The sequence below is a fragment of the Salmo salar genome, chromosome 01 (assembly GCF_965601325.2).
Source record: "Salmo salar chromosome 01, fSalSal1, whole genome shotgun sequence".
Lineage (NCBI taxonomy): Eukaryota > Metazoa > Chordata > Actinopteri > Salmoniformes > Salmonidae > Salmo > Salmo salar.
The window spans coordinates 82,031,681-82,044,804 of record NC_138291.1 but is presented as its reverse complement, the minus strand read 5'-3'; the positions used below and the strand labels follow the sequence as shown (position 1 = coordinate 82,044,804).

Here is a 13,124-nt window from a genome sequence, read left to right as displayed (position 1 = left end):
TTATCGCTTTTTTACGAGAAAAATGGCATAAAAATTGATTTTAAACAGCGGTTGACATGCTTCGAAGTACGGTAATGGAATATTTAGATTTTTTTTTTCACGAAATGCACCGTGCTCGTCACCCTTATTTACCCTTTCGGATAGTGTCTTGAACGCACGAACAAAACGTCGCTATTTGGATATAACAATGGATTATTTGGGACCAAACCAACATTTGTTATTGAAGTAGAAGTCCTGGGAGTGCATTCTGATGAAGAACAGCAAAGGTAATAACATTTTTCTTATAGTAAATCTGACTTTGGTGAGTGCTAAACTTGCTGGGTGTCTAAATAGCTAGCCCTGTGATGCCGGGCTATCTACTGAGAATATTGCAAAATGTGCTTTCACCGAAAAGCTAATTTAATATCGGACATAGCGAGTGCATAGATGAGTTCTGTATCTATAATTCTTAAAATAATTGTTATGTTTTTTGTGAACGTTTATCGTGAGTAATTTAGTAAATTCCCCGGCAGTGTTCGGTGGGAATGCTAGTCACATGCTAATGTAAAAAGCTGGTTTTTTATATAAATATGAACTTGATTGAACAAAACATGCATGTATTGTCTAACATAATGTCCTAGGGTTGTCATCTGATGAAGATGATCAAAGGTTAGTGCTGCATTTAGCTGTGGTTTGGGTTTATGTGACATTATATGCTAGCTTGAAAAATGGGTGTCTGATTATTTCTGGCTGGGTACTCTGCTGACATAATCTAATGTTTTGCTTTCGTTGTAAAGCCTTTTTGAAATCGGACAGTGTGGTTAGATTAACGAGAGTCTTGTCTTTAAAATGGCGTAAAATATGTTTGAAAAATTGAAGTTTTTGCATTTGAGGTATTTGAATATCGCGCCACGGGATTACACTGGCTGTTGAGTAGGTGGGACGCAAGCGTCCCACCTAGCCCATAGAGGTTAAGCTTTCTGTGCTGTATTAACGTATCATGAAAATGACAACTGCCGCTTTAGATTGAAAACAATGACTGCGATATGACCGTTCATATCTTCAAAAAATAAGCTATTTACTTTCAGAGTGCGAGCTGACCAAGGGATCGAAAATGTAGATATTGCCAGATCTATGTTCACTGTCCGAGGAACAGGCTGTGGAAGCTTTATTGCTGGAAAAAGTGTCCATAACCAGAGGTAATGAAACTGTTCTGTGTTCTTTTTCTCTCTTCCTGTCTTGTTGTACATGGAAGCTGTCTCATATGCATTCATTTAAAAACCCTTAAGATGTCAGCTGCTAATTTTCAGATTTACACCCCAAACACTCAACCATTTTCACTGGACTATCAAGCCCCTATTACTGCCAAGTCATGATTTCCCTGGGGGTTAGCCTTGCAATAACCAAGTGGTGAGACACATAGCCCTCTATATTTAAACGTTTCAGGTACACTCAGATAGGTGTCTGCGTCACGTAGAGTCAGTGACCACTCACAACTTGCATTTCTATAACCTCGGACCCACCTCAGTGTTCACTATTCATTGAGTAAGACCACAGAGATCAGGTTCCACCCCAAAACCTTTTCTTTCTCTCTGTTAGAGTGGACTGCTTATGGCGAGATGTTTGGAGTGCTGTGACATGTCACTACTACAACTTGCTGCACAGTTTGGAGGAAGAAAACTACCTTGACCTGTCGAATTCTATCCACCTATTCTATGTGGGATACGTGTTCCTACCTTGTCTGCGGGCAGATCTGCAGCATTTCAGAGAGTTGGAATAATCACCCTTTAAGTACAGAGGCGAACCTGACACCTCCCCAGCTGTTGCCTTAGCACTACACAACTGATTCAAATGATCAAGTCATCATCAAGCTTCAAGTGGCATTTATCTATTCATTTCTGATCTGGTAATGTAAAAGTCTAATAATGATATTATCTTCTATTGTTTCTCCTCATGTGTCTGTTTTTCAGCATAAAGTACTCTGTAGCCACTTAGTGTGGACACCAGGTGAGACCCCCCACCCCGTCTCTTTTTAACTACCTTATTTTCTCAATAACAGTCTCTCTCTCCTTCACTTTATCCCTCCCCCCTAAATCCTCTAGGTTATATCAGCTGTGTTCTTGAACCCGTCCCGTATCTGAACTGGCTGACACAGAGGGCACAGCATGATCATAGATGAGGGGTCACTTGGTCAGGTCAACAGGAAGTATTATTGAAGAGATGCTTTACATTGAAATACAGATAGAGATGTAGTAGTCCCAGAGTCAATGATCCAAGGTCAGTTTTGCATTTCACCTCCTGATGATTATGATGACTGACCGTGTTCGAATAAAAAAAAAAAAAAAACAAAGCTTAATCATGCTCTCTCTCGGTCTCTCGTCTGCAGGTATGTTTTGATGTGAGAGAGGAACCCAGTCCCGTCATTGCCACCTAACCTGCTCTTAAGATAACCGTCGGGCCGACTGGGAGCCCAAGGCTGGTTAGGAGACACCGCTAGAGACACTATGTAATTTTAATGAGAGAATATTAGGGTAGCACTGTAATTCATTAAATTATATGCCGTCTTCCCTGCTCCTCTCTTTTACCTCCTTCTTCTATACCTCTCTCCCCACCTCCTCTTTTTTTAATAATGCACACCATATGTGCATTGAAGTACAGATTGAACTTGTATTTATAATGCATGTAATATGCATTTATAACACCTGGATAATGAACTTTCAATAAAGCGTTTCACATTCTCCGCTGGTTTAAATTAAGTATCTCATTGGAATACTACACCTATCCTGTGTCCTCAGATTAATGCAGATGAAGGGACTTAAAATATGCATAGGAAGTGTAGTGTACTGTTTTTCTGTATATATGAATTACAAATCAGCCTTTACTTAAATCATGTTTCTAGTCTATTGCATAGTTACAATGTGAGGTAAACACTGTTGAAGAGTATAATTGTAATACACACACACACCATGGAGTTTGATACACCTGGTATTGGATATGACTGAAAAAGAATGCGGTTCAGGTATGAATCTCTGCGAGACACCTTTATTTGCCAAGGAAGAGCACATGATCAGTGCAGTGAATATATTCAATGTACAGGCTACAATGTGGGGATCTCATGCGTGGTAATAACTACAGTACATGTATATAGGACTTGCACAAAGTTATTATATTCTACTCAATCCATAGGCTTCATTAATGCCATTCAGACTTGAAGTCAATACAACAACTATGATAGCTGAGGTTCATAGGTTCTGAACTAATATTCACACCAAATGTTTTAGGGTTCATACACAGATCGGCTACATACTGTAGCTAGCTACACATCCATAGGCATACAGTTATATTTATCCTCCACCACACAATAAGCAAATAAATAGTTAGCTAACTATGTTACTTCAGCTGCATTGCATGGCAAATATAAGCAAGGCAAGCTTACAGAATTGTACATTCAATTTGCAGTAAATGCTTTAGCTAGTTAGATTCTTTACATCCACTGTTTCACAAGACGACAGCCTGGTTTCCCAGGAGTCCCTAAATAACATTAAACACAAATTACAATTTCATACTCATGTCATAACACTAGCTAGCTAGCTGGCTGATGTTAGCTAGTCAGCCAACTTGCTAAATAGCAATTTTCGTAAATTAACTTTATAACAAAAACATATGCAATCATTTGTCTCTACATTAACCAACATATGTCTCTCAATTGTACATTTTTTGCTTAACTCGTTATGATGGAATATTATCGCTTTTTTACGAGAAAAATTGCATAAAAATTGATTTTAAACAGCGGTTGACATGCTTCGAAGTACGGTAATGGAATATTTAGAAATGTTTTGTCACGAAATGCGTCATGCGCGTGACCCTTATTTACACTTCGGATAGTGTCTTGAACGCACGAACAAAACGCCGCTATTTGGATATAACTATGGATTATTTTGAACCAAACCAACATTTGTTATTGAAGTAGCAGTCCTGGGAGTGCATTCTGACGAAGAACACCAAAGGTAATCAAACTTTTCTAATAGTAAATCTGACTTTGGTGAAGGCTAAACTTGCTGGGTGTCTAAATAGCTAGCCCGTGATGCCGGGCTATGTACTCAGAATATTGCAAAATGTGCTTTCACCGAAAAGCCATTTTAAAATCGGACACCTCGATTGCACAAAGGAGTTCTGTATCTATAATTCTTAAAATAATTATGTTTTTTTGTGAACATTTATCGTGAGTAATTTAGTAAATTCACCGGAAGTGTTCGGTGGGAATGCTAGTTCTGAACGTCACATGCTAATGTAAAAAGCTGGTTTTTGATATAAATATGAACTTGATTGAACAAAACATGCATGTATTGTATAACATAATGTCCTAGGGTTGTCATCTGATGAAGATCATTAAAGGTTAGTGCTGCATTTAGCTGTGGTTTTGTTTTTTGTGACATTATATGCTAGCTTGAAAAATGGGTGTCTGATTATTTCTGGCTGGGTACTCTGGTGACATAATCTAATGTTGTGCTTTCGCTGTAAAGCCTTTTTGAAATCGGACAGTGTGGTTAGATAAAGGAGAGTCTTTTCTTTAAAATGCTGTAAAATAGTCATATGTTTGAAAAATGGATGTTTTTGTATTTTTGAGGAATTTGTAATTCGCGCCACGCCTATCATTGGATATTGGAGCAGGTGTTCCGCTAGCGGAACGTCTAGATGTAAGAGGTTAAAGGAGGAACCACTGTAAGCATTCAACAAGCTTTTTGAAGTGAACATAAGTTTATGGGTAGCTAAGCCCTACAGAAACAATGTGTTCTAGAAGGGGTTATATTTTGCAGTCAAATAAATATATAAACATAGAGATATATATTAAAAAAACTTTTGAAGTTAATATAATGCCATTGTTAAGTGAGAAAACCACTCTGAAAAAGGGCAGCACAGCTCCTCCTGATGTGAGCATGAAAGAGATTTTAAATTCACTGTCTAGTGAAATGAAGAACCATTTCAAAGTAGAGCTGTAGGCAAGATAAAAATATTCTGTCATTAATGAAAAATATGGAATATGTCAGATATACAAAAATCTTGGGGGAAAATACAGAGAATGTCTAATTCGTTGACAAAGACATGATGGTCTTTAACCTGTTAGGGCTAGGGGGCAGCATTGACACGGCTGGATAAAAAACATACCCGATTTAATCTGGTTACCACTCCTACCCAGTAACTAGAATATGCATATACTTATTACATATGGATAGAAAACACCCTAAATTTTCTAAAACTGTTTGAATGGTGTCTGTGAGTATAACAGAACTCAAATGGCAGGTCAAAACCTGAGAGATTCCTTTACAGGAAGTGGCCTGTCTGACCATTTGTTGAACTTCTTTTCCATCTCTATCATTTACTAAGGATCTCTGCTCTAACGTGACACTTCCCACGTCGTCCATAGGCGCTCAGAGCCCGGGAAAAAACAGAATGTCGTCATTCCAGCCCCAGGCTGAAACACATTATCGCCTTTCTCAAGTGGCCGATCAAGAGACACTGGCTTATGCGCGTGACCCCGACCGCCCCCGCCTTTGGGATTTTTTCCTCTGTTTGCCGAAAAGGAGATTCCCTGTCGGAATATTATCGCTTTTCTACGAGAAAAATGTCATAAAAATTGATTTTAAACAGCGGTTGACATGCTTCGAAGTACGGTAATGGAATACTTAGAATTTTATTGTCACGAATTGCGCCATGCGCGTGACACTTCTTTACTATTTCGGATAGTGTCTGGAACGCACGAACAAAACGCCGCTATTCGGATATAACGATGGATTATTTTGGACCAAACCAACATTTGTTATTGAAGTAGCAGTCCTGGGTGTGTATTCTGACGAAGACAACAAAAGGTAATGAAACTTTTATAATAGTAAATATGATTATGGTGAGTGCTAAACTTGCCGGGTGTCTAAATAGCGAGCCCGTGATGCCTGGGCTATGTACTTAGAATATTGCAAAATGTGCTTTCACCAAAAAGCTATTTTAAAATCGGACATATCGAGTGCATAGAGCAGGTCTGTATCTATAATTCTTAAAATAATTGTTATGCTTTTTGTGAACGTTTATCGTGAGTAATTTAGTAAAATGTTAGCGAATTCCCCGGAAGTTTGCGGGGGGTATGCTAGTTCTGAACGTCACATGCTAATGTAAAAAGCTGGTTTTTGATATAAATATGAACTTGATTGAACAAAACATGCATGTATTGTATAACATAATGTCCTAGGGTTGTCATCTGATGAAGATCATCAAAGGTGAGTGCTGCATTTAGCTGTCTTCTGGGTTTTGGTGACATTATATGCTGGCTTGAAAAATGGGTGTCTGATTATTTCTGGCTTGGTACTCTGCTGACATAATCTAATGTTTTGCTTTCGTTGTAAAGCCTTTTTGAAATCGGACAGTGTGGTTAGATTAACGAGAGTCTTATCTTTAAATGGCTGTAAAATAGTCATATGTTTGAGAAATTGAAGTAATAGGATTTTGAAGATTTTGAAAATCGCGCCACAGGCTGGCAGTGGCTGTTACGTAGGTGGGACGAATTCGTCCCGCCGGTCCCATAGAGGTTAAATGGCTGTAAAATAGTCATATGTTTGAGAAATTGAAGTAATAGGATTTTTAAGGTTTTGAAAATCGCACCACAGGATAGCAGTGGCTGTTACGTAGGTGGGACGAATTCGTCCCGCCTAGCCTAGAGAGGTTAACTGTATTAGCCGAAGTAAGGAAACGGGATGAGAAATTCTTTCTGGAGAATCATGACAGCACATTGGAGATAAAGAAAGTTTGAAAGCTCTTGGTGAACAGATCAAAACCTTGGAAGAAGAAATTCAACAATTACAGGCAAGGGTCGTAAAAACAGACATGGCTCCAACAAGTGGATCCTTTGTTCCCTCAATCTACCCCCACTCTGAATTGCACAAGGCAGATCAGGTTTCAAGCATCTAATCAGCACTGCTTAGCTTTGAGTGAACAGATACTGACAGCAGTGACGAACGATGTTTTAGTCCATCCAGAACACAGGCTGTAAAAGGTATTAAAGATAAACCTCTAGTGACAGTAATCACACACAAATCAGCATCTCCAAAACAGTTGGATGAATGGTCAAAAATGTTGAAACATTCATGAGAAGTGGGTATGAAAACATGGGACCATTTGAAGCGTTATAAGAAACTCCACAATCTACATCCTTATGATGGGTTACAGCTAAAAGCTTTTGTTTTGAACAACCGTGAACATGGTGTTCTTGAAGAAAAAGGTTTATAGAGCTGTGGGTGGTGAAGAACAAAATGTGGCTGATGGATGGAGAGCCACTGGCAACGAGAATGTCAGAAAAGAAAACGTGTTCTTATGAGGAATGGCCAGGAGAAGCAGGGTCCCCAAAGACAATGCTGGTGCTAGCAAAGAAGCTATGGCCGCTACTAAAGTAGTGGAGGCTCCTAACGGCATCATACAATGTGGCACAACATGTAATCCAGCTACTCTGATGCTTCCTCCAGATACCACATTACTTGAACGACTGCTGTGAGTTGGTTTTGGATCAGCTCTTTGATGGGTTTATTAAGATTCATCTGACAGAGCTGCCAAAGCGGCTGCCAAGAGAACACCTCTGTCTCCTAAACTGATTAGGAGATACACCTTGGATACATTGCAATACATTAGAGATATGCAAGGCAGTGCACCAAAAGATGAAGTGTGGGAAAGGATGGCTGCAGGATGCAAACTCAATCAAGAAGGTGTGTGGAAATACAACCTGGGATGTATAGCGCCAAATGCACTCTTACCCTACTTGGTGACACAGATCCACTCTTTGAGACACATTGGTGTGGACAAGATAGTTTATCGTTTTGTGGGCAAATGGTGGAATCATGGTGTGCAGAAAGAGGCTGAGGCTGTTATGGCGAATTGCAATATTTGTATGGAAAACAACACCAAGGGACGAGTGAAAGTACAGACACGACAAGCACCTGCTCCACCAGGACCCTTCAGACATCTACAGCTTGATTACATCACAATGCCCAAATGTAAAGGACACAAAGATGTGCTGGTCATTGTTGATCGTTTCTCACGATGTGTTGAAGCCTACCCTACTAAGAAAGGAACTGCACAATAGAGTTAAAATTCTGATTCGAGAAATCAATCCCAGATGGGGATTTCCAGAACAATTAGATTCCAACCAAGGCACTCATTTCACAGGAAAAGTGTGTCAGGAGATAGCTCAACTTCTGAACATAGACTGGCAACTACAATGCCCTTATCATTCTCAATCGTGTAGGCAGGTAGAATGCACAAATCGAGTTTGGAAAGAGAATTTCAAAGATGCATTGCCTACGGTATTATGTAGTATACGAGCAACACATAATAAAACCACAGGGTTGAGTCTGTTTGAGGTCGTCACAGGTCAACCCATGTCCCTACCAGGCACGTTAGATTTGAGAAAAGCAGATGTTTACTTCATGAGTGACACAATGCTTAACTATTGCATACAACTCTCTAATGCAGTAGGGGAAGCAGAAAGACAAGTAAAAGAGGCGTGGGGAATAAGTCCCGAGGGGGGACATGACGTAGTACAAGGACAGTGGGTGATGGTAAAAAAAAAGATCAGACGATCAGAACCTGATAAGCTTCTGTGTTGTACACCGCAGTCATTATATTAAGGATATCTAGGTGAAATGTCCAACATTTTCCTGGAAAAAAAAATAAAAAAAATAATAAAATATATATATTTTTTTATTATTATCATTTTTTTGTTTGTTTTTTTTTTTCAGGAAAATGTTGAAAAATGGCCACTCATATATATATATATATATATATAGACATGCTTACTTAGGGAAATCTATGTGAAATGTACATTTCTCCTGAAACCAGGACATGTTACTTTCACTTTTTGTTTCCTTCGTTTACAGGTTATGAGAATCTATCGTCTGAAGCTGCAGCAATATCCCTTGAACCATGGACTGTACCTGAAACGATAGAAGATCACCGGTGAAGTGCAACGGAAGAAGAATTCCTCATTACCGGCAGACTGTCTGAACATAACTATTATAAATGATGTTCTGACAAAATTATCTATGTGGGACTGATACCAGTGTGGAAGAGCTGGTCACTTTTAAATGACTTGGTGAATGATTACCTTGCCAATAGGACGAATTAATATTATTGTCTTGTAGACAAAACATTTTTTGTGAGTTTCCTCCTAATACAGGATGTGGTAGGAATCGTAAGGGACATCATCATTACACATGTTAATACTTATTTTCTTTGTTTGAAATCTATGTATTATTGTAACAGCAAGTACAATATGCCCTTTGTGTTTTATAGAAATGCATGGTGTTTAATGTGAATGATTTTATGCTTACTGTTAATGTTTTTTATACTGTCTATTTTTTCACGTTTTCAATTTTTCTAAAAATACATTTTAAATATATATATATATATATATAAAATGGTCTAGGGGGAGTATAAGAATATTTTGAAGATAAATACACAACACAGAGACAGAGTATGAGAGACAGAGGACGAGAAGTCAATAAAGTACTAACAATCAATGGAAAGTGTTTTTCTGTAATAGGGGATTAATGAGCAATGGGTCAGAGACATGGGAGGAATTTGTCTATACAGTGAGCCTGAAATAAGATACTTGTTATTTGGCCATTGGCCCAGTTTTATTGCAAGGACTTCTAACTGGCCAACCACAGGCTAGGGCTAGGTTATAAACTATATCCTGTCCCTTTGTTCACTGGAGGAGAGAATCACTGAGGACAGGGAAGGAACGACCATCTACCCCTCAGCATAACATCTATGATTTATCCTCTTTAAATAAACCTATTTTCCTCCCCCTGATTTGCTTTGGGGTCTGTGTTATTAAAGAATAACAACTGCTAACACTGTAAATATAATTTAAAGTTTGGTACGGATAGTCCTCCTTCATCTTTCCCTCTTTGCAAGTTTGTCAATTTTATCCGGCCAAAAATCTTTTCACAAATTTCAAAACATAACGGGAATGGAATGTCAGACAATACATTGGAAAATTCGTATATGGAAACCACAAGGGCCAATCTGAAATACCCCGAGAACGGTGAAAAGAACAGTTAATATCCTTGCCTGATAACACAATTGATTTAGTCCCACTATGTTGACTTATTGTAACGTACACCGTTTCATAAACTTGTTAGCTTTCTACTTGCACAAGCCAAGGTAAATGTATCCAATAAGAGGTGGCATGAGTCCCTTTTGTGTATATAAAGATTGGCTTTCTCTCAATGATTATGAGTTTAATAATGGCTAAGTAATGGGTTTACGGTACCTGATGCCTGAAGATCAGAGCCAGGATGCCACCGAGGAGCTCCAGAATGAGACAGACTGTCAGGGTGTAGAGAAACTGAAAAACAAAATCACATTTACAAGGTTAATACACAGAATATTTTTATTTATAAAAACAGTTTAAAACTTCTTATGGGCAGGTGGGACGGTAGCGTCCCACCTGGTCAACATCCGGTGAAATTACAGAGCGCGAAATTCAAACTACAGTATTATAAAAATGTAACTTTCATAAAATCACAAGTGTAATACATCAAAATAAAGCTTAACTTCAAGTTAATCTAGCCGCTGTGTCATATTTCAAAAAGGCTTTACAGCAAAAGCAAACCATGCGATTATCTGAGGACAGCGCCCCGCATACAAACACATGAAAAACATATTTCAACCAGGCAGGTGCGACACGAAAGTCAGAAATAGCGATATAAAAATGTCTTACCTTTGATGATCTTCTTCTGTTGGCACTCCAAAAGGTCCCAGTTTCATCACAAATGGTCCTTTTGTTCTATAATGTCCTTCTTTATATCCATTAAAACTCAGTTTAGCTGGCGCGCTTCAGTCAATAATCCACCCAGTTTCCCTCCATCAAAATGCATACAAAATGAATCCCAAACGTCACTAATAAACTTTTCCAAACAAGTCAAACAACATTTATACTCAAACCTTAGGTACCCTAACATGTAAATAAACAATACAATTTAAGACAGAGAATCGTTATGGTCTTTACTGGAGAAAAATACCAAAGAACGCGCTCTTTTCCACACGCTTGGAAACACTACAGCCAAAATGGGAGCCACCTAGAAAAACTACAATTTCTGGCTCATTTTTCCAAAAACCAGCCTGAAACTCTTTCTAAAGACTGGTGACATCTAGTGAAAGCCCTAGGAACTGCAATCTGGGAGGACTTGGCCTTATAATAAAAGTGATAGCCATTGAAAATAGTGGTAGGCTGATGTTTTTTGGGGGGGATGGTTTGTCCTCGAGGTGTCGCCTGCCATATCAGTTCTGTTATACTCACAGACATAGTTTTAACAGTTTTAGAAACGTTAGAGTGTTTTCTATCCAAATCTACCAATTATATGCACATCTTAGCTTCTGGGCCTGAGTAACAGGCAGTTTACTTTGGGCACGCTTTTCATCCGGACATCAAAATACTGCCCCCTACCCAAGAGAGGTAAATGGATCTGTCTGGTTAGCTTTCCTTTGATCATATCTTGTGAACCACAAAACCACATGTTTGCTGTAGCATCTTAAATGCTGCTGCTCTTTGACATTTTGATAGCAGTTCAGCTAAGGCAAAACATTTTTTATAATGAATAGGGGACACTTGTGGTGCCCTCATACACGAAAAACAAACGTATTGATCATTGCATGATGAAATTGAAGGGGCACTGTTCTAAGATGTTGCCAATTGCATGCCTAATGTCTTTGAATATCAGGAGCCATTTAAAAATGCCTGTATTGTAGTTTCTGCACAGTAGCATTACAAAACGTATTTCCCCAGTGAAATAAATAGCAGAATTTGTTTAGGCAAAAAAAATACCTTGCTTTTAGAAGACAAAAATCTGTAATTCGTTCAGAAGGAATCAAACTCAAGCCAATACAAGCACCAATACATCTACTAAAAAGTAGACGCAAACATCTCAAAATATGATTAATATTATTCCAGTCATGAATTAATCAGAGCAATGTGTCATATCTAAGATGGATGAGGGCCTGCTAAAGTCTGATTACATATTTCAAATGTTGTCAATGCGGGTGGCTAAACTGTGCCAAATTAATAAATCAATGATAATTATGTAGCTAGTGGACTTTCATTAGTAATTGTGTCTTAATTACCCTGTTGGACCTTGCAGACAAATCAACCTGAAACCCAACCAACTGATGCTATGCTAAATATTTCAGGTAACATTTATGGTTTAGCGTTCATATTTTGCATACTGACATGAGAGCTACATTGTCTCATGCACCTAGCACTGAAGACCTGAAATTATAATAGAGAAATATGTTTCAAGGACTGTACACGGTCCATGTCCTTGAATTTAGTGGTACAATTGTACCAATGATTTAGTCCCAAAACGATAAAGCCCAAGGTAAATCAAGTGCATATTAAATACATAAAAATATTTGAGATATGTATTTGACCCAGGTCTGGTGAGTGGTGAACCTCAAGCCTATATCACAGTGTTGTATTTAATTGTGTAGGCCTAGTACTCACCACTTTGAGGAGCATCAGGTTGTCCCTGAGGGAGGCCAACACGCCAATGAAGGAGACAATGAACATCATCACCCCCAGGACGATCAGGATGATCGAGGGGGCCAGGAACACCCCCTCCAGGGTTTTGTAGCGCTGCCGCTCCACCTCCGCATAGATACCGATGGCTAGGATGAACCCCCCAATCAGCTACCAGAAATAGAGACAGACATGGAGATGAGAATTAAGTATAGGGGCTAAGAGTGGTTACCTATAGTATACTAAGTGGTTACCTATACTGAGTGGTTACCTATAAAATGCAATGTCAAATCAGAAAACAGAGCTTTATCTATGTAAATGGTTTCATGTTAATTTAATGCTTATAGATGAATTAATATTTTCTGTAAATAGTTAATGAAGGACCACAGAAATCGAATTCATTATGATCACAAACTTTAATCCCACTGGGCAAAGACATCAGTTCAATGTCTATTTTTGATTTACATAGATTGAGTTGTCAACTAACATGATTTCAAATGTGAAATCAACAACCATTTGAAACATTGGATTTAGGTTTAAAGTCGGGGGGGGGGGGGGGGGGGTGTTACAATTTCCCCAAAACCCT

At 38.7% G+C, this 13,124-nt stretch overlaps 1 protein-coding gene across 1 annotated transcript in view; it reads right to left on the bottom strand.

Annotated features, from left to right (window-relative positions):
• The window catches only part of tspan15 (tetraspanin 15), a 45,794-nt gene that overhangs the window by 16,625 nt on the left and 16,045 nt on the right, over positions 1-13,124 (bottom strand). Inside the window, exons 2-3 of the mRNA XM_014213536.3 lie at positions 12,524-12,709; positions 10,295-10,369 (exon numbers count right to left, since the gene is read on the bottom strand). Of these exons, the coding sequence (XP_014069011.1) occupies positions 10,295-10,369; positions 12,524-12,709 (261 nt within the window). The remainder of the gene's footprint in view (positions 1-10,294; positions 10,370-12,523; positions 12,710-13,124) is intronic.